The 22,903-nt window shown below is 40.9% G+C and overlaps 1 protein-coding gene across 12 annotated transcripts in view; it reads right to left on the bottom strand.

Moving 5' to 3' along the window:
- Nucleotides 1-22,903, bottom strand: part of PDE8B (phosphodiesterase 8B) — a 246,202-nt gene that overhangs the window by 127,518 nt on the left and 95,781 nt on the right. For 3 of the 12 annotated variants that reach the window (XM_025387304.1, XM_025387295.1, XM_025387296.1), the window contains exon 2: nt 2,554-2,616. The exons of the other annotated variants lie outside the window; for them this stretch is intronic. In XM_025387304.1, the coding sequence (XP_025243089.1) occupies nt 2,554-2,616 (63 nt within the window). The remainder of the gene's footprint in view (nt 1-2,553; nt 2,617-22,903) is intronic. 12 annotated transcript variants of the gene reach the window in all.

The raw sequence follows: 22,903 nt of genomic DNA, 5'->3' as shown, positions 1-22,903 counted from the left end.
TGAAACAGAAATTATTTATACAACCATAGTCATGTCATCTACAGTCATGAGAAAAAACACTCAGCCTGATATCGATTATGCATTAAAATGGAAAGAAAAAACATGGTCTAGAATATAATCCACAAAGTGCCAAGTATCCAAAGGAGGCCAGCACAAGGACGCCTTAGAGAGATTTAACTACAGAGGAGGAAAACAAACAAACAAAAAACCCAAACTGCACTTCGATGCTACGATTATGTGAAAATTCTTTCTGTTGTACATGCAGTGCAAGAATCAAGGCATCAAGCTTTCATAATGTAATAATTCAGCCACAAATGATTAGGCGGAGTGTGTGTAAACACAGCTCCATTCCAAGATTCCAAAGATCATGCAGGGTCTGACTGGGAGAGCACAGGAATTTAAAGGCAATGGTCAAAACGTGACATCCCTCAACTGACTTACTTCCTTTTATTAGAGATACCACTGATAATAGACACTGCTGGATGACTTCAAGCATGTAAAATTACATTGTGTAATAGAGAACAAGCAAAGAACAGTCTAGCTCTGATTATTCAGGAGGCAATTATCCAGACTGTGGAAAAACCCAAGCACTCATTTCTGATCCACCTCCATCCTCCTGTATGCCTCTGATGCATTCCCTTCTCCTGAACATTACATGAAGTTGGGAGAAAGTGGGGAGGGATGATATTCAAATCAGTAAATTTTGCTACATGGTCAGCAGTTCTGGTAAATAGATTTGATGGGCAAGGAAACAGGAACCACCTGCTAAAAATCAGTTTTAGAGATTTCCTGTGGATTTCAATTATACATGCTGCCTCTGTCCTCAATTTCATCATTGATTAAGCTAGAACTGCCTTAGAGGACCAAGAGCGAAATGTCTTCCCTGCTTGTCTCCATGCGAATCTCCCATTAGGGACATGTGACCCTGAAGCACCTGGATTTTTAGCCACAGCTGGTACCCCATCAAGAATCCAACCACACTCACTTTCCCAACTCTGGTGTATCAGGACCACTCATGCTGGGATGAACCATGACCTTCAGTCACCAAGTCCAAAGACTAGATGGCCCCAGGGGTAATGAATCCTTGTCGGGCACTAATTCCCATTTAAAAACCAATCTCACTGAAATGAATTCCATTTAAAAGTAAGTAGCCCACGCAAAGTCAGCCACAAAATGCAAATGTCCACTTTTTTGAAAAGGAATTTTATTTATTTGGCAAGAACAATAATGATTTCCAAGCAGTTATTGATAAAAAGTACCATTAACATCCTAATGACATACAACCTGAGTGAAACACTATACAATTAAAACCTCAACATTTTCAGAAGCTTAGCAAAGATGCCAGAAGCCTGAGACCGGCAAGGCTTCTCCTGGGAAGGTCCCCAAGGCCTCAGGCCCAGCCCTTGGCCCCTCCCCTTTGCTAACACACGTGGAAGACAAGCCCCACTGCACCTTGACCCTCTGGGGCCACTATGTCTTACATCAAAAGTCAATGATGCAACACCCAAGGAACCATACTTCTTTCTTGTATTATTTTTGAAGAATTAGAGAGGTAAGCACAGGAGCAGCACTGGAAGGAAGCAGCCTGTTTACAGGCAGGTGACTAAGTTGAAGATGGGCTCCCATGGTAATCCGCCTCACATCTCCCCAAACCCTAGAGAGTATGAAAGGGATACAGTTCTGTGTCCATTGGTGGAACAGAAAACAGAAAATGCCCAAAGCACAGCAAAGGATTAAGTAAGTTCCAAAAGACCATTTTGTGTTCAATCAAAGTATATTTCTTTTAAGTGGTTCAAACTCACAGGCTATCTTGGATCCACTGACATCTTCCTCTTCTCTTGGCTAGAGAAGAGGCTGAGTAACGTATACTCATCTAAGAGAGGAATGAGAACAAGGGGCTCCCTTGTATTCTTGCTGTAAAGCTCCAAAGCTCTGCCTACTTGCTCATTCTGATGAGCCTCAGGTTCTCACCTTCAGTGCTCAAGGCATTAAAATGCCTACACTGCAGAACACTGGGTACTTTATGCCCAGCACCAGGGTTCTCTGATCATGGTCTAGCATCACAGAACGTGGCTTCATGTCTCTTTGACCAGGCACTGGGAGCAATTCTGGCCTACTCCACTGCATACATGGGAGCCCCTGATCTTAGGAGATTGCCTCATAAGCTTTTCAGTTACAACTCTCATGTTCCCAATCTCGCTGTAATTCTGTAAGCAACAATGCAGATTCATGGGCTCCACTCTCCTGGAATTCTGTTTAAAATCACTACTATTTCTTATGGGCCTTGGGGCCTTTGTGTAAGAGAGGCAATGTGTTAGAAATGGCGATGGTGCAGAGATAGGGCCAGGAGACATACAAAGCTACTAGTGCATCCTAGTGGAGCATCCATTTTTATGCCAAGATGAAACAAGTTTAGCAATTTACAAAGTCCTTCAAAATAGTTTTATCTTAGTTGAGAAGATAGGACCAGAGTATAATGCAAAGTTCACATGAATTTTTAAGCTAAAGAATGAAATTTCACAAAAATCTAGTGCTTGCAGCAGATCACTTTACCTGGCAGAGGTAGGCATCCACTTTCTCCACCCTCAGATTTGAAGAGGTTTGAGAAGCACCAATCTAAAGGAAGAAGACCAATTCACGGAGCTGAGGCCTTGGCATTTTAGTTCAAAGTCTCTAAAGCCCCATCATCACACGTAAGAATTCCCGGGGATCCCTGGATGGTCAGATGGCGAAAATAAAGCCCTGGGAACGGTGTCTGGTGAACCAAATGGCAGGTCTATGTGGACTTGGAGTTCTACCGGTGCAAGTCCAGCCTCTTTCTAAACAACCAGTGGACAACTCTATGCTCTCATTAGAAAGCTCTGCCTTCAGTTGCACTGAAATCTGCATCTTTGTAACAGAAAGACTTGCCCCGCCCCCTCCAGGGGTGCCCACATGCTAAAATTCATCAATGCTGTTTACTTGACCTTACTGGTCAAGGCTGCGCAGCCTGTCACATGGGTAACAACATCCTCTCCATCTCTTTCCACACTGTCACAATTTCAAGAACAGGAAGAAACTTAGGGGAACAGAGGCCATGATGTTCTGTGGCTGAGTCCACAGCCCTCAATTTAAGTCTAACTACAGGAGGAAGATATATGATTGAGATGATGTCTAGAGGGTAACAAGTCCCAGTATCAGGAGGTCCAGGCCCTCTACTTTTCAGTAATGCCTAAAAGGCACTGTTTCCTTATGATGGGAGGCAGGTACTAGCATATGGGTGGCAGGGCCCCTGAGGGGAGATAGCTATACTCAAGAGTACCACCAATATTTAGTTTAGATCCACAAACTTTCATCAAGCATCTATTATGTGCCAGGCACTGCACAGAAAATGAGCCAAAAAAGATAAGCAAGACTGAGTGTTCATGCCTTCAAAGAGCCCACTGTCTGAAGACAGGAGTGGGGAGCAGGGTGGGAGTGAGATGACCATGAAGCAATCAACTCAATAACGGGTGGTGAGAGGTAAGCCAGAGAAACCTAAGGGCAACTCAGCTCAATCTGGGGATGCCGGCAAATTTCCAGGAAACCACACTGGAGATCAAAGTTGAAGGATCAGTGAGAATGAGCCAAGTGAAGACCAATGGAAGGAGCATTTTTGGCAGATGGAATGGCACAAGGATAGCAAAGAACAGAGTTTATGTGAACAGTCCTAGGCAATGTGGAACAGACCATGTGGCTAGAGAGGGAGGAAGGAGCCAGGTCACAGAAGGTTGCTATGGTGAGAAGCCTGGGCTTTGCTAGGTGGACAATGGTATAGCATAGTTGGATTGTAGCTGGCTGGATCACGATGGTTGAAATGTGCATAGACTAAGGGAGGAACAGAGATCAGAAAGGAGTTTCTCCAATGATCCCTGTGGTTCTCAAGGTGTGGTCCCTGAACCAGCAGCATCAGCATCACATGGAACTTATTAGAAGGGGAAACATTCAGGCCCCACCCGAGATCTACTGAATCAGAAACTCTAGGGGTGGGCCCAGTATGTATTGACTGACCTTCCAGATGATTGTGATGCTTGCTAAAGTTTGGGAACCACTGATGTTGACAAAAGATGATGAGTGTCTACATTAGGAGCAGTGGTGAGGGGTGCTATGATTTGAATTTCCCCTCCAAAATTCATGTTGAAATTTAATTGCCATTTTGACTGTATTAAGAGGTGGGATCGTTAAGATGTGATTAGGTCATGGGGCTGTGCCCTCAGGAATGGATTAATGCTGTTACCTTGACAGTGGGTTAGTTATCACAGGAGAGGACTCTTGATAAAAGGATGAATTCTGCCCGCTTTCTTTGTTCTGTCTCCCATATTCACTTGCCCTTTCTACTTTCTCCATGAGATGACACAGTACAAAGGCTCCTGCCTTTGTACTGAGTTTGAGATGTCTCTAGTCCCTTCAAAATGCAAAGTCAGACTTTGGGATACATAAGTATGAAGCTAAGGGAAAGTGATACCAGCAGACAGGAAAGGCAGTTAAAACCTTGCCATCACTCACAGCAGAAGACCAAAAACAGAACTCTGGAGCACACCAGTATCAGAGGGTTGAGGAGAGACAGAGAAGTACACATAAGAGCTGGAAGAAGGAAAAAGAGAAGAAAAGGGGAAACAAGCAGATTCTCCCAGAACCTCAGTTACTCCTACAGAGCACAGCTAAGTAGGTTGCCTTCCCTAACTTAGAGTATCTATTTACATAACTCACCACAATCAACAAAAATCAATATATGATCATGTCAAGAAATGTCAAGATAGCATTTTGATAAAATTCAACACGTTTAAAATTTCTTTTTTTAGGCCGGGCGCGGTGGCTCAAGCCTGTAATCCTAGCACTTTGGGAGGCCGAGACGGGCGGATCACGAGGTCAGGAGATCGAGACCATCCTGGCTAACACGGTGAAACCCCGCCTCTACTAAAAAATACAAAAAACTAGCCGGGCGAGGTGGCTGGCGCCTGTAGTCCCAGCTACTCGGGAGGCTGAGGCAGGAGAATAGCGTAAACCCGGGAGGCGGAGCTTGCAGTGAGCTGAGATCCGGCCACTGCACTCCAGTCTGGGCGACAGAGCAAGACTCCGTCTCAAAAAAAAAAAAAAAAAAAAAAAAAAAAAAAAAAAAAAAAAAAAAATTTCTTTTTTTAGATAGCCTCCCCAACCATTCCTTCCTTTCTCCTTCCAGGCGTCACTGACTTCTGTTTGGAGATCTCTGTTTGGTTCTAAAGACACGTGGGCTGGGAGTGGTGGCTCACACTTATAATCCTAGCACTTTGGGGAGCCAAGAGTTCAAGACCCGCCTGGGCAACAAGGTAAGACACTATTTCTACCAAAAATAAAAAAGATTAGCCAGGCATGATGGTGTGTACCTGTAGTCCCAGCTGTTAGGAGGCTGAGGTGGTAGAATTGCTTGAGCCCAGGAGATTGAAGCTTCAGTGAGCCATGTTTATACCACAGCACTCCAGCCTGGGTGACAGAGTGAAACAAGAAGACGAAGAAAGAAGAAGGAAGAAAGAAGAAAGAAGAAAGAAGAAGAAGGAGAAGGAGAGAAAGAAGAAGAGGAAGAGGAGAAGGAGGAGAAGGAGGAGGAGGAGGAAAAGGAGGGGGAGAAAGAAGAAGAAAGGAGGAGAAGAAAAAAGAAGATGAAGAAGAGGAGGAGGAGGAGGAGGAGGAAGAGGAAGAGGAAGAAGAGGACAGGTGAATATAACTAAGCATTTCATTTTCCTAGCTATAGCAATTGGTTAGGAGTAGTCATGTGACTTGCACAGCTACAGCAATTGGTTACGGGCAGTCATGTGACTTGGGCTAGGCCAGGATTTTGCTAGCAATGCCGAGAAAAAGCTATTCTACTTTTAATAACTATTCTCACTGTTTATCAAAAAGAAACATGTAGCGAGGTTGTTCCTCATAACACCTTGACACCATGTGAGAACAAAAGCAACACCATGGAAAGCAGAGTGGAGAAATGAAAAGAAACAAGATTCTTTGTAACACTTCCAAATTACCAGATCAGGACTTGCCCAAAGCTGTATCTAACTCTGGATTTTTCAGTTAGGTAAGCCAATAAATTGCCTTTTTTCTCCTTATTAAATAAGGTTGAATGAGCTTTCCTGTGTTTAAACAGAAAGAATCTCAGTGGAAACAAACAACCTCCCCTTGTTGATATTAAAGAGATCTGATGATATGTATCCTTTGGGTGGGCAATAGGCCACACAAGCTATAGCTGCATTGGTGTGTGGCTTCTTAAAAGGAGGGATATGATATAATCACAAGCCAAATGACTGGAGTCAAAGCCAACACCTGAGCAGAGGAGAAACGGTATTCCAACCGAGGGATCACAGAACCGCTGTCTTTGGATCAAGAACACTTAAACTGAATTCTGGGAAAGCCAGGGGTCTCACCAGAAGCTAATGTACCCCGAAGTCTCACATGACAACCACCAGTCCTTATGCTAAAGCTTCTCCAGTCACAGTAATTGTCAGAAGGTTCCACAAGAAGGGTTAATGGGAAATTCATTCCCCGAAGTCTGGCATGTTTGCATGGTTTTGTCTGTGGTTCTTATATATGAGGGTCCAGTTTGGCTGAATGTAGAATAATTGGATCACTTTTTCTTTTCCAGATTATCTTTAACATATTTTCTCCAGTATCTCCTGGCTTAAAGCATTGCTCTCAGGGTCTGATGCCAATCTGATTTCTTTTCCTTATAAACAACTTTGTCTTTTTGCCTAGATGCCCCAAAAGACTTTTTTTCTTTATAGTGCAATTATGTTACTAGAATATGCATTGATGTTGTCCTTTTGGATTGATTTTCCCAGTACACAGTGGGATTTGGTTTTTGTTTTCAGAGGCTCCTATTACATAAAGGAGTTATATATGTATATGTATTATATATGTGGACCTATCTAGATCGATATAATATACATTATGTATGTCACATATATATTATATAATGAATCATCACATATTTGTGGTTCTCCTTTGCCTGTCTTGCATTCTATCACTTCTCAAATATTTTCTTATCTTCTTTGTTATTTCTGTGTTTTTCTTCTTCCTTTCCAATTTCTATACAGTGCTTTCTGCAGTGTTTATTCACTCTTATATTTCTTCCAGTTTGACCTTCCTTTCCTAGATTTTTTTGCTTTTATTTCTATTTCTTTTCTGAGTACCAGTTCCCTTTCATATCTTTCTGTTGTCTAATTATGTAACCTGTGTTGTTTTTTAAATTTGCATTCGTCCTGTTCTTTCATAACTTTTAATCATTTTCTTAATTTCTTTTAGCTCATTTGAAATCTTCGGTTGCAGTTTCTCCTCTGCTTTGTGGGCATATTTTTCTCGTTTGTCCTTACTGTTTGCCAGCTGGAGCCTGGGAAGCCCCCTCCACTTTAAGTGACTGTGCTACATCGACAGCAAGCCCTTCACTCCTGGGGGACTGTCCCCTTCTTGCGAAGAATATTGAGAAAAGTATCTGGGTCCCCACCCCTGGGATCCCCAGAAGCCTGTCTGTCTGCCAGCTGCTTCCTCCTGCAGACTTCCTTGTTACTGTCAGTGGTTTGGCCCTAACTGCTCATATTTTTGAGTTTATAGACATATACTCTAATCCTTAGTTTTATGAAAGATGCTGCTTATGGACTGTGTGCTCTGTCAATTTACATTATTGCTCTATCTGTTTTTATGAGGTGATATAAGAGGCTTAAAATTATACCACAGAGCAAGATCCATGAAAGAAAAAATATAGTAAATTGGATTTTATTAACATTAAAAACTTCTCCTTTCAAAATAAGCTGTGGGAAGAATAAAAACACAAACCACAGATGAGGAGAGAATATTTTCAAACATAAATGTAATAAGGGACTTACATCCAAAATATACAGAGAACATTGAAAACTCAACATTAAGGAAAAAAACACCCAATTAATGAATGGACAAAAGATCTGAACAGACACCTCACCAAAGAAGATGCTTGCCATCATCTGTCACTAGGGAATTACTAATTAAAACACACCTAGTAGAAGGGCTAAAATCTAAAAAACTGACAATGTTAATTGCTGGCAAGGATGCAGACTAAAACTCATTCACAACTGCAAAAACAAAAAACTTAGGAATACATTATTTCATTCAAACATTTCTTCAGCAAATGTTTACTGAGCAACACTATGTCCCACTCACTGGGGGAAAATCTTTCACTGCTTACAAGCTACTAAGGGTTAGACTTGGATTTGAACTGAGACTCTCTGACTCCAGAACCTGTGCCTTAACACATCGTATCAGAAAATATGATGGAAATAAATCAAATGAGATGCTGTTTTCCTGGGTGGAAAACCAGTACTAAAAAAATGCTAAGTCTCTCTTAAATTAACCTATATACTAATTGCTATCAATACATTGGCACAACTTTTCAAACTTGTGAAACAATTCTCAAATTCATATAGAGGAATAAATTCCAGCCACTGGCTAATAAAACTGTGAAGAGTTACAAGTATTTTGCTCTGCCAGTTGTGACAATAATACTTCAAAGATACAAGTATCAAAATAGTATGCTTTGAGCAGAGAGAGCAATGAAAAGATAAAATCTAAAACTGACCCAATTTTTACACATATTGATACATATATATAAAGTGATATATGTGATTTATTATATAATAAAATATCATTTTATATCAGTGAGGAAGAAATGGATAATTCAATAATAATATTGAGGTAACTGGTTAACTATATGGAGAAAAATTAAGTCAGGTCTATGCATCATGACATATACCCAAACTACTTCCAGTAGATTAAAATTTTAAATGAGAAAAAAAAATCCCATTAGAATATTGAAAAACAATTTAAATGAACATTTCCAGCATTCAAGGGCCCAGAAGGCTTTTGTTAAAAATAACATCAAAGACATAAACCCAGAAAAGATTGTTAGGTTTTTACTAAGAAAAACATATTAAAAAGCATAATAAATATTTAAATACAAAACTGAGAAAAAATATTAGTAACATATGACAGTAAAGGGATTGGCATCCTTATTAGAGTTTTTTGAACCTCTTAAGACAATAATAAAACAGACAAACATTCCGATTAAAAAGGGTCAAGAAAAGGACAAGCAATACTCAAAACAAATACACAAATGGGCTGTAAAACCAGGCAGCAATGCTCAGGCTCTCTGGCAATCCAAAAATGCAAATCAAAATAACCAGATTCCACTTTTGACTCATCAAATTCCAAAGATTTTACAGTGAATTTCACAGTGATGATGAGGGTCTGGGGCCATTAGTATTTTCATACCCTGCTAGAGGGAGAGGAACACTGACTCTGGATCCCTTAACACCCAACATACGCCTTCCTGAGCCTTGGTAACTGAAACAGTTAGAACCTTGACATGTGTTTGAGTCTTTCAATTGCTGTCCCCTTTCCTCTGTTTATACGTCTGCCATGATATTTACCACACAATAATTTTATCACCATAACCACAAACTGTTGGGGGCAGGAGGACCCTAGGAGACAGATGCCAACTCCATCCAACCACAGTCAGAGAACCAGTAAGTGATCAGCTGTGACAAGATGCATCCCAGCACCAAACACTCAAATCCATCTGCGCAACCGACACTCACAGATATTTGGTGAGTGGGTGTTTAATTTAATACATCATTAAAAAGCTGAAAAAGCTCTTGGTAAATGGAAGATTACTTTGCTCCTTAGCACAAAATGCAGGCTGCTGGAGAACTAAAGCTGCCAATGTTGCTAAGTGGTAAATGGTTTTTAATATAAGACCAGATTGGAATTCATTTTCCACACGTGGAACTAGGGGTAATAATATTTACCCCTTGGAGAGGGCAGATGCCAAATGTGTATTACTCACGGATGTATCTTGGCACAGCAGGCAGTTGATAAGTGATAGATATTATGATGATAATCTCTCATTCATTCTTTTGGAAACTCCTTACTGAGCTCCACAGTGATAAGGAAATGAAATAGGTGCCTTACATTTGTTATATAACTTAATAAGCTGGGTCATCACAGCATAAGCTGTTTAGCTTGAAACAAAATGTAGTCCAGAACATTTGACTTGCTTACATGAAAACACAAACGTCAACTTCTAGATTATCTAACTTTACCCACCCTCTTCCCACAAGATCACAGGAAATAAAAAATTGCTTTAAGTCCTCATTCGTATTACAAAACGCTGTTCCAGACACTGGCCTCATAGTAAAGGACAGTTTTCCAAAAATTTGAGAAATGAAAGGCTCCCAAGGAATATCTTGTCCAACCCTTTCATTTTACCTATTGCCAAATAAGGCCTAAATTGTATGTGATGTGTCCAGGGTCACACATAAGTGAGAGGTCACAATGGGATAAAATAGAGGTCTCTAGGCTGCCAGGCCAGTGACACTTTCATCCTGCCCCATTCTTTCCTCCTGGTAACCACCAAAATGCTTTCTCTTCAAAAACAGCAGCACGAAGTATCACATTTTCAAGCCTTACAAAGATGAGATGTGGGAATTGATTTACTTCTGGTCAGCTTTATTCCCAGCATCTAACTCATGAGTCTGCCTAAAATTTAAGGTAAGAGCCTGTAAATATATACCATGTGCTTAAGAGAACAGCATATAAACCACAAAAGTTAAAAGCCTTTACTAGCAATTCTAGAAGAGATTATTAATTACCTTCAAAGGAAGCAGCTAATCATGAGTTTAAAAATCTCAAATGCCTTATTTTATCATTTCCCTCTTCACCTTATGTTTCAAAACCTTTTGAAGAATCTGATATAATATACCCAGGCATAAAAGAGGACAAACTAATTATGCAGTCCTGAACCCACTCTACTAGAGCACACTTCTCTCAGTGTGGACGTGTCCATTAGCCACAAGCAAGATGTCAGTGGCAATGTAAAAATCCAGAGATAGAAAGAGAAGTGAAGAAAGCGGGGGAAAAAGAAGAGGTGACACTCATATGTGGTTGTGGCTGCATAAATCAAGGACAATTTTCTACAAATGAGAAGAATCTTCTTGGACTGCTGAGAAGTCTTACTAAAGCTGGGATGTAGATCTGGGTACCTGAGTAACAAAAAAAAAAAAAAAAAGAGAGGGGCAGCAAGATTTAACAGGAAAAAAATCGAGCAGCATAGACCTAGATTTTGCCCTAACTCATATATTACCTCGCTGTGTGGTCAGGGATAAATCACACCATCTCTATGGATATCAGTTTTGTAAAACAAGAGAGTTAAACACAGCGATTGTCAAACTTAATACCCAAACGGCAAAGGATGGTGAAGGCTGGGTGTGCAGGCTGCTATAAGTCTCAGATTTCTCTGGTCTTGTGTCTCCTATCTAAATAGATTTCATAGAGATTCTACTTTCAGGGTCTATGTGACCCCGGACAATTTATTTATTCTCTCTGAACCTTAGTTTTCTTGGGCCGACTCTCCTATAAGAATAACCAGAGAAATTGGAAAGAATTTTTAAAAATCTATTTGAAAGTGTCAGATAGATACCAGTGCAGTGAGACTTTGTCAGACCAAGATCTGTGAGAAAAAGGAAAAAATAAACAGAGACCTAGGGATCTGTGGGCAATATCAAAAGACCTAACATATTAGCAATTGAAGTCCCAGGTGGAGAAAAGTAAAAGAAGAGGAGATAAAAGTATTTGGGAAAAAATAGATGGGAAATGTCCAAATTTGCTGAATGGCATATATTTACAGATTTAAGAAGTCAACAAAGGACAGACAGGAAAAATACAAAGAAAACTATGTTTAGGCACATTGTAATTAATCTGCTGAAAGCCAAAGACAAAAGCGGCCCAAGAAAAACTACACAATACACACAGTGGGACAATGCTTCAGATGACTGCTAAATTTTCATGAGAAACTATGGAAACAGGAAACAGAGGAAAAGCAGCTTTCAAGTTAAGACATTTCTGGACAAAGTAAAACTAAGGACAGTTCATTGCCCACAGATCTTCATTATAAGAAATGCGACAATAATTACTTCAGATTAAAGGAAATGATACCAGAAGGAAACATGACTGTTGAGGAGTGAATAAAGAGCATACTAGTAGTAAACATAAAAGGTTATTTTATCTGGGTTAACATAAAAGGATAACTGTAAAAACTAAAACAATAAGCCTTCTAAAAGATTATATAGGCAACTGTCTTCATGACTTTGGGGTAGGAAAAGATTTCTTGGACTACGTGAAATTTCTATTCATCAAAAGACATAATTCATTTATTAGCCAAACTGAACACTTCTGAAAATGAAAGGGAGGAAAATTATTACTCTGGAAGTCTAGGCAGAAGCTGGGACAATGGGGCACACAATGGAAAAATAGTGACACTCACTATCTATCTTAGGTAAGTACCCAATAGAAATGTGCCAGTGAGCACCAAAAGATATGTACAAGAATGTTTACAGTAGCATTATTCATGATAGCTCCAAATAGAAACATCTCAAATGTCCATTAACATTGGAAGACTATATGGCAATGAAGACGTATTAAACACTGCAACACCCAACAAGATAGATTATTTCTGAAAAGTAACATTAAGCAAAAGAAGCCAGACATAAAATAGTATATGCTATATTACTTCATTTTACTTAAGGTTCAAAAACAGGCAACATTACCCTATGGTTTTACAAGTCGGAATAGAAAGGGAGGGAGGTATGATTGAGAAAGGGGACAAGAGAGGCTTCTGAGGTACCGGTTCTATTGCTTAACCTGTGTGATAGTTATGAATGTGTTGACTTTCTGGTAATTCATCAACTTGTATACTTAGGACTTTTAAACTTTTGTTTGCATATTATTCTTCAATTAAAAAGTTTATGAAAAGCAAATCTAACCTAAATGTAATATGCAAAACTATAAAACTCCTAGAAGATAGCATAGGGGAAATCTAAATGATCTTGAGTTTGGCAATGACTTTTTAGGTAAGACACCAAAGGCATGACCATGAAAGAAATAATTGATAAGCTAGACTTAATTTAAAGTTAAAATTTTCTGCTCTGCAAAAGATACTGTCAAGAGAATGAGAAGACATCACAGACAGGAAGAAAATATTTGCAAAATGTATTTTGATAAATGACTGTTACCCAAAATGCACAAAGAACTCTTAAAACTCAATCATTAGGAAATGAACAACCTATTAATAAATGGGTAAAAGATATGAACAGACACCTCACCAAAGAAGATACATAGATGTCAAATAAGCATACGAAAAGATGCTCTGCATCATATCATTAGGGAAATGCAAATTAAAACAACAATGATATACCAGTACACACCTATTATAATGGAAAAATTGCAAGCACTGACACCACTAAATGCTGGCAAGGATGTGGAGCAACAGGAACTCTAATTCACTGTCAGTGAAAATGCAAAATGTAGTCACTTTGGAAGACTTGGTTTCCTACAAAACTAAACATGCTCTTGCCATAGAATCCAGCAATTGCATTCCTTGATATTTACTCAGGTGAGCTGAAAATTTATGTCCACACAAAACCTGCACACAGATGTTTACAGCAGCTTTATTCATAACTGCCCAAGCTTGGAGAAACTAAGTTGTCTCTCAGTAGGTGACTGGGATAACTCAACTGTGGTACATTCTAATGATGGAATATTATTCAGCACTAAAAAGAAATAGTTTGTCAACCCATGAAGAGACACAGAGGAACCTTAAATGCATATTATTAAGTGAAAGGAGTCAAGTCAATCTGAAAAGGCCACATACTATATGAGTCCAACCATATAACATTCAGGAAAAGGCAACACTGTGGAGATATTAAAAAGATCAGTGATTGTCAGGAATTAGGGGGAAGGGAGGGATGAACAGGTGGAACACAAAGGATGTTTAGGGCAGTGAAACTTTTCTGGATGATACTACAGTGGTGTATATTTGTCATTATACATTTGTCAAACTCCCCAGAATGTACATCAAGAGTGAACCCTTATGTAAACTATGGACTCTGGATGATTATATTGTTGTCAGTGTTGGCTCATCAGTTGTAAGAAGTGTACCACTCTGGTGGGGGATGTTGATAGTGGAAGAGGCTGTGCATGTGGCTGCGGGGGGTCAGGGGTGGGGCATGGTTGGGAATATATGGGAACTCTACTTTCTGCAAAATTATGCTGTGAATCTAAAACTGCTGTAAAAAACATTAAGTCTATTTTTTAAAAAAGAAATAACTTCAGTGCTTACTTACATAATGTAAAAGATGTAAAGCGATTTGTATGCTCATCAATAATATATCCATACTTTTATTATTAAAACATGTATATTACAGGGAATTTAATAAGATTGCTACTCTGGGAGAAAGTTCCTGGCTGCAGGCCCAGGTTGGACAGGTCTGGGCCAGGCACCTCCCAGCAAAGGTAGCCCCAGGGAGCGCTCCCTGAGGTTAGCATAGGGCTTACGTTCTAATTCTTGTAACATCCTTCTGCTTGACATTTTATGCTTCCATGGATGGGGATCCAGAGCAGCTTATCCAGGACAACTTCTGAGGCAGCACAGCTCTACCAGCCATGTCTGACTATTGCCTCAGGCCACCACAGAGAGTTCTAGATTTCACACTTTCCTGAATCTGCCGGACATTGCTCCACCAGGGCTCACATTTGCTGTTGGAGGAAGGTGACTCACGGCCTAATAGTCTTTCCTCCACCTCCAGCTGCTGCAGGAGCCCAGCTGCTGCAAGCACTGCCTCCGAGCAGCAGATAGGAGGCTCTAGAGGGTACCGGGGCAGCCAGAAAAAAGGGAAGGCCTCCCCACAGCACAGGGGTGTGAGAACACCCTCCAGCGCTCTCACGTCTGACTTCCAGCCAGGAATGTTTAATGACGTATTATGACAGGATCAGCAAACAAATCCAAACTCAGCCAGTGTCTGCTGACTGCCAACTCCCTGCCTGTCCAAGGGGCAGCACAGTGTGGGGGCTGAGAGCCAGATTGCCTGGAAACTCAGGGTTATTCACACAGTCTGCTGCTTGAGTTCCTGAGCTGTACGTGTCCTGCTGGGAGAGAGCTGAAGAAGCTCATCCTGGCTGTCCCCTCTTGGGAAGGTGCATCCTGCAGGCTATCTGGGAAAGAAAAGAAGCTGGGACCACAGGGTCAGGCTGGAGCACTAGGGCTGCCATGAGGCTGGTCCCTGTGGGGAAGAGACGTGCTTAAAGCCCAAATCACAGGGTCTGCCTCTGTCCATAGGGCAGTTAGCGGGTAAGGACTCTGGCTCTCAAGTCAGGCTGAACAGAATTGCATGTGGCTTCCCCAAGCCACAGTACTTGTTGGGTTGATGTGAGTTTTAAACAGGAGAGTATATAAAGTCCTTAGCAGATAATCTGAAACACACATTACTAAGTATTAGCTGCTACCAGCACCCCCAGACTCTGAAAACCTCAGATCGCCCCCACAAATGATCCCATATACTGGCTAGTCCAGTTGAAGTGGAGTGGGGGTTGGAGTAATGCACAATAGAAGCAAAATTTACAGGGGGTGAAGTGATCATGATACAAATTCCCAACCATCATCGTAGTAGGCTGAGTAATGCCCTCCAAAGAGATCCAGGTCCTGATCCCTGGAACTTATGCATGCCACCTTGCAGGGCAAAAAGGACTTTGCAGGTGTGATTGTGTTAAGAACCTTAAGGTGGAAAGATCATTTTGGATTATTGGGGTGGGAGGCCTACCTGTAATCCAAAGTGTTCTCATGACAGGGAGATGAATGGAGATTTGGCAACAGAAGAGGAAAAGGCAATGTGACAATGGAGGCAGAGACTGGGATAAGGTGGCCGTGGGCTGCAGAATGCTGGCAGCTACCAGAAGCTGGGAAGAGGCAAGAGTGAATTCTGCCCTAGAGCCTCCAGAAGGAGCCAGCTCTGCCAACACCTTGTTTTATCCCATAAGATTCATTTTGAATTTCTGGCCTCCGGAAGTACAAGAGAATAACGTTTTGTTGTTTCAAGTCATTAAATTTGTGGCAATTTGTTGCAGCAACAAGAGGAAACTAAAACATTGGATTAGAATCCTGGCCAACAGCTAGGCATCCAGACAACAGAATCCAGGCCTCGGGGAGGGACGCGGGAAGACCCTTTCAGTACCACAGCCACTAAACCAGTTAGTTTCAGGGATGAGCTCCAGCACCAGGCAAAACCAGAATGAAACTGGAGCTGAGGTAGAGGCCAAGTCACAAGGGCAGTGGTGTCATGAAGGGCAGCAGGGAACTGGCACTTCCACAGGCACTGTGGCCTGGGGCTTGTGCACACATTCCACAGAGCGAGTTTATGGCAGCAAGCACACCTCCAGCCCCTCGGCAGGTGGACCTGCACTCACACATGAAGTGCCCACCTCAGTCAGGGTGGGCTCTGGGCCGGCAGTCTGTGCACTGGTGGTGGTCTGTGAACTGTTTTTTGTTTGTTTGTTTGTTTGTTCGTTCGTTTTTGAGACAGGAGTCTCTCTCTGTCACCCAGGCTGAAGTGCAGTGGTGTGATCTCGGCTCACTGCAACCTCTGCCTCCCTGGTTCAAGCGATTCTCCTGCCTCAGCCTCCTGAGTAGCTGGGATTACAGGCATGTGCCACCACGCCCAGCTAATTTTTTGTATTTTCAATAGAGATGGGGTTTCACCATGTTGGTCAGGCTGGTCTCAAACTCCTGACCTTGTGATCTGCCCGCCTTGGCCTCCCAAAGTGCTGGGATTACAGGCGTGAGCCACCACCCTTGGTCAGTCTGTGAACTGTTACCCAACAGTAAAGGGATTAGGAAAAAAATGGACAGCAAGTGCTTAGAAACTTCCAGCAATTTGGCATTGCCAGGGCATTTTTGCCATGTTATTTTCTTGCTGTTGAATCTTCTAATAAAATACGATGCTTACATTTTGAATACCATTTTAAAAGCTATTTTCCAGAAATTTGTTTTCGTCGTATTTTTTAAGGGCCTTGGTCCACAGTCAATCGGAAATTTAGAACGCACACACACTCTCCTGCAGGAGGACAGGGAGGAGACAGCAGCAGCGGCACAGGTGTGGTCTGACAGTCCTTCCAGGGGAGGGCTTGCATGTGACTGCCTGAAGACAGAAGGCTCTGGGAGCTCTTCAGTGTCCTGGTTGGCACCCGATCCCCTGCACTCTCACAGCCTCGGGAATGATCCTATCTGTCAGAAGATAAAGAGCCCAGGCACGGCTCTCAAGTGCATGCCTTTCCTCATGACTACTTTCCTGCTTCATGAGGCATATTCCACTTTATTTGCACTTCGTCGATGCACACCAACCCAGAGCTGGGGTGTACGCTGGATGGCAGGAGAAAGCTGGCCCAGGTGGGAGACACTGTTTCCTATAATCCAGAAATAGGAAAAGGCATGCAATGAAAAGAAGATGACTATCCAGGCTGGACTACCTATATTGCTCAAGTGCAGCATAAGATAAGGATGCTGTGCCTCCTTCACCTCACTTATGTCCCTGGACAACCCCATGAGATTGAGATTGTCACTCTCACTTCACAGAAAACCCAAAGTTGGTTCAGAGAGGCACAAAGGTAGTACAGGTGGTACAGGAGGTAATTCAAGCACAGGCTTTGGAAGTGAGACCTGTATTCAGATCCCACCTTTGTCACTAACCAGCTGGCTAACCTGGGAGTTATTCAATCTCTCTGGGCCTGAGTCTGCATATCTGTAAAATGTGGATACTAATACCTACATCATAGGCTTCTTGTGATAATTAAAAGAAGCAACATCTAGAAAACACGTGACATGCAGCATATAACCTTAAGTCCTCAATAAGTGTTGACTTTTAAAAAAAGAGGGTTGAGGGGGAGGAAAGTCACAGTTAAAGGGTGAAGGAACCAGTGCTTTCTGGCTCTAAGGACAGTGCTGTTTCCAATGCTTATGGCATCACCACACAGATGACAGTTGGAAGCTGGGAACTACAGTAGCATTACAGACTCTAGTGGGACTAAAAGGACATACCATCCAGAACATCAAGAAGGCAAGATACAGCATAAAATGAAAGTAATTGACTTAAGAATAGCAACTCTTGTTCAAGTCATGCCCACGTTTTGTAAATGTAATAAAAAACTATCCTGTTTACAATACAAATCATCAAAGGATTGGAAATTTGAAACTAAGCAAGTTTAATTTTTAGGTGGTAGCCCCACTAAATCTAAAATCCATTTTCTTAGTTTTATTATCTATACACACTCATTAGAACATCACATAATCACCAGTATTTTGTGAAATGTGATATAAAGATGTAATTATAGGAGAAACAAAACAGTTTAAGAAAATAACAAGTGATTTCATAAGGTGGTGTATATTCACTTTGTTTCAGTAGTGTATAGTAATTAAAGCACTAAATCAAGCACTCTAACAACAGGAAGTAACATGAGTCTCAAAGTTTCCCCATTGTATATTTCATACCCTGAAGGAACTAGTTAGAAATAGCAACTTAAACTAGTATTTGTCAAGAAAAAGATAAAACGTGTAAAAAATTGATTTTGTAGTATTTTCAGTGTTAGTATTAATATGCAAAACTAGCCACTCAAAAACTTGAAAAAAAAAGTATCTCTCTTTGTGCTGGGCATGGTGGCTCATGCCTGTAATCCCAGCACTTTGGGAATCACGAGGTCAGGAGATCGAGACCATCCTGGCTAACACAGTGAAACCCCATCTCTACTAAAAAATACAAAAAACTAGCCGGGCGCGGTGGCGGGCGCCTGTAGTCCCAGCTACTCAGGAGGCTGAGGCAGGAGAATGGCGTGAATCTGGGAGGCGGAGCTTGCAGTGAGCCACTGCACTTCAGCCTGGGCGACAGAGCAAGACTCCGTCTCAAAAAAAAAAAAGTATCTCTCTTTAAAAAATAAAATGGAGTCTTGCTCTGAGTCTCAAGTAGAATTCTTCAAAGACACTTGGCTCTACCATTTCCATCTCATGAGAACACGGTAGTTGAAAAACTAAAATGGATAGTACTGAGCAAGGCTATCAGTAAGGCTGAAGGGATTTGTAATGACAACTTAGTACGACATCCCCTATTCCCTTTACTCAGAAGTCAGGTTCCTACCTACCAGAACCGAACAGGAGCATGGAATTGCAAGACAGCAGCTCTAGAGCACTGAACTTGGGAGATGTTTCTCTATAGAAGAGGTGGAGGTAAACTTGAACCTTAACTCAGCCAACTGTCATTACAATAAGGAAAAAATGAGAATTACAAAGACCCAGTGATGGTCCCAGGAAACGGCAGCTGAGAGTGGTAGGCAGAGGCAAAGACATAAGAGCATTTGGTGCCCAGGAAAACAGCTCTGATTAGCTCAACAACCTCCAAACCATCCCCTTCCAACCTTGGACAAAAGTGAAAGCTCACTAGGCTGGCTCTGACTCTGTGAAAGAGAGGAATACCTTCTATGTATATCTTATGCAAAGTTTATTTTGCAAATGAGGGAACTGTGAAATGTATTTCCAGAGTGGTTAAAATAATGTCTTCAAAGTTTTAGTGGTTGATGGAGTAAGTTTCACCTATGAAAAATTTGCTCACTGGGAAGTCTTTAGTGTCTTAACTGTGAATAAAAGAGACAGGAGAGAGCTGTGATGTGTGGGGAAACTACACTGATAAAATCTGAGCATCTCTGATCTCCTATTTCCTGTAAAATGAACAAAAGAGAAAGAAGAGAAATGGCAGGTAAAATGCAAGATATAATAAGAACTAGATCAAAAACAGGACACAGATTTTAAAAATATAGCTACTTAAAAGTAAGCCTACATTTTTTATATGAAGCAGAGAATATATGTTTTTCATGTCAAGAGGAACAAATCCAGAAGTAAAATCCCCACCAAATAAGCCTATGATATTTCGCAGTTTGATGTTGCCACTGTCAGAAGATGCCTTCTGAAGACAGTTAAAAGGGAAACACCAAAATAATAAGCACAAACCCAGAACCCAGAAAAGAGCTTCCTATGTGGAAGATGATTTGAAGTTTTGCATTCTGACAACCCCCGTCATAGATAATAGGTGTTTCCTAAAATCCTTTGCTAAAGGCCATCTGAGCACTAACGTATTACATTAATATAAATTTCATCTTAGAAAGATCGCTTTATAAAAAGAATATACGCAGGTGATTTTATGACAAGATAAGAAACATCCATAGTATTTAACTCTGTGGATGCAATTTTCCAAAAATCTGTTTCTGTGTTCTATCATATCACCCCTTGGAGAATCAAGGTTATATGTGAACAACTTAAGACCTTCACACGCTGTGGGAAAACTGGAATGTCAAGGTTCACGGTGAGAACAACCACCATGAAAGCAACTGTCTTATCCTGCTTTTGAACCGAGATCAGTGACCAGCACCCCTGTGTCTAGAGGCAGGAAGGGGCCATTGTTGGAGCAACTAGTCAGAGTTAGGATAAAGGAAGTGGCATCCCTCTGGGCTCAGAGAAAAACCAAAATGTAAATTTAAAAAATTCACTGTAAGGACACTTCACGGTGAGGACCATGCCATATCAATACTAGAGCTTCTATTTGAGATGTGCTGTAATGTATTCAAGGAATAGTCTCATCCAGTATTTTATAATCTACTTATTTATATCCAATTACTTTATTATCCTTTACTTATTTATATCCTTTATTTATATCCAATATTTACTTTTAAGTAAATATCAGCATCTGAAGCGCTAAGCATTAATTACCTGAAAATTCCACTACAATCACTATTACTGAGTCCAGCACTGTGACTTAGACACATTAGACACTCAATGTGTGTCTGATGCTGAACAGATAAATGAAGGCATGAACGAATGAGGAAAAGAAGAACTAATAAAGCTCTTTATTCATCTACCAGGTATTTATTGAGGACTCCACTGTGTGCCAACGCAGAGGCCTGACTCAAAAAGTAAGCAAACAAACATAAGAATGACAGATTATGACAAGTGGCATGAAGAAAATAAATCAGATAATAGAAAGTGATTGGAGGGAGAAGACACTCTAGATGAGGTGATCCTGGCAGGCTCTTGGAGGTAGAGGCCTTTGAGCTGAGCCAACCCTGAAAGATGAGGAGTGATTCTGCTTCTTCATACAGAGAAGAGCGTCAGCAACTGAGCGGAGGGAACAGCAGGTGCAAAGGCCCTGAGGCCAGAAAGGGCTTGGCTTATTTTAAGAAACAGGAAGGAGATCAGTGCAATGACATGTTTTAAATGCTGAGTACAATAATGCACACAGAAATGTCGTACCTTAGAGACACTTTCAGATAACTGTACTAAGTGCTTCTAAAGAACTCTACAAGCAAATGACGTAGAGGTTTGAGACAATCACTTGAGTAATTCAGGCAATTCGTCACACAGTAACTACACTCATATTTTGAACTTTATTTTTTACATAATTAATTCAGTATAAAGGATAACAAATATATACTACTTGCTTTAGTTCAGAGGATAATAGTATATATATTTATATCCCACTTTGTCATCTTTTTTTTTTTCTTTTTTATTTATTTATTTATTTATTTATTTAAATTTATTTATTATTATTATACTTTAAGTTGTAGGGTACATGTGCATAACGTGCAGGTTTGTTACATATGTATACTTGTGCCATGTTGGTCTGCTGCACCCATCAACTCGTCATTTACATCAGGTATAACTCCCAATGCAATCCCTCCCCCCTCCCCCCTCCCCATGATAGGCCCCGGTGTGTGATGTTCCCCTTCCTGAGTCCAAGTGATCTCATTGTTCAGTTCCCACCTATGAGTGAGAACATGCGGTGTTTGGTTTTCTGTTCTTGTGATAGTTTGCTAAGAATGATGGTTTCCAGCTGCATCCATGTCCCTACAAAGGACGCAAACTCATCCTTTTTTATGGCTGCATAGTATTCCATGGTGTATATGTGCCACATTTTCTTAATCCAATCTGTCACTGATGGACATTTGGGTTGATTTCAAGTCTTTGCTATTGTGAATAGTGCTGCAATAAACATACGTGTGCATGTGTCTTTATAGCAGCATAATTTATAATCCTTTGGGTATATCCCCAGTAATGGGATGGCTGGGTCATATGGTACATCTAGTTCTAGATCCTTGAGGAATCGCCATACTGTTTTCCATAATGGTTGAACTAGTTTACAATCCCACCAACAGTGTAAAAGTGTTCCTATTTCTCCACATCCTCTCCAGCACCTGTTGTTTCCTGACTTTTTAATGATCGCCATTCTAACTGGTGTGAGATGGTATCTCATTGTGGTTTTGATTTGCATTTCTCTGATGGCCAGTGATGATGAGCATTTTTTCATATGTCTGTTGGCTGTATGAATGTCTTCTTTTGAGAAATGTCTGTTCATATCCTTTGCCCACTTTTTGATGGGGTTGTTTGTTTTTTTCTTGTAAATTTGTTTGAGTTCTTTGTAGGTTCTGGATATTAGCCCTTTGTCAGATGAGTAGATTGCAAAAATTTTCTCCCATTCTGTAGGTTGCCTGTTCACTCTGATGGTAGTTTCTTTTGCTGTGCAGAAGCTCTTTAGTTTAATTAGATCCCATTTGTCAATTTTGGCTTTTGCTGCCGTTGCTTTTGGTGTTTTAGACATGAAGTCTTTGCCCATGCCTATGTCCTGAATGGTACTACCTAGGTTTTCCTCTAGGATTTTTATGGTATTAGGTCTAACATTTAAGTCTCTAATCCATCTTGAATTAATTTTCGTATAAGGAGTAAGGAAAGGATCCAGTTTCAGCTTTCTACTTATGGCTAGCCAATTTTCCCAGCACCATTTATTAAATAGGGAATCCTTTCCCCATTTCTTGTTTTTCTCAGGTTTGTCAAAGATCAGATGGCTGTAGATGTGTGGTATTATTTCTGAGGACTCTGTTCTGTTCCATTGGTCTATATCTCTGTTTTGGTACCAGTACCATGCTGTTTTGGTTACTGTAGCCTTGTAGTATAGTTTGAAGTCAGGTAGCG

The sequence above is a fragment of the Theropithecus gelada genome, chromosome 6 (assembly GCF_003255815.1).
Source record: "Theropithecus gelada isolate Dixy chromosome 6, Tgel_1.0, whole genome shotgun sequence".
Taxonomy (NCBI): Eukaryota; Metazoa; Chordata; class Mammalia; order Primates; family Cercopithecidae; genus Theropithecus; species Theropithecus gelada.
Note: the sequence above shows the minus strand (reverse complement) of the source record. Positions and strands in the feature narration are given on the sequence as shown.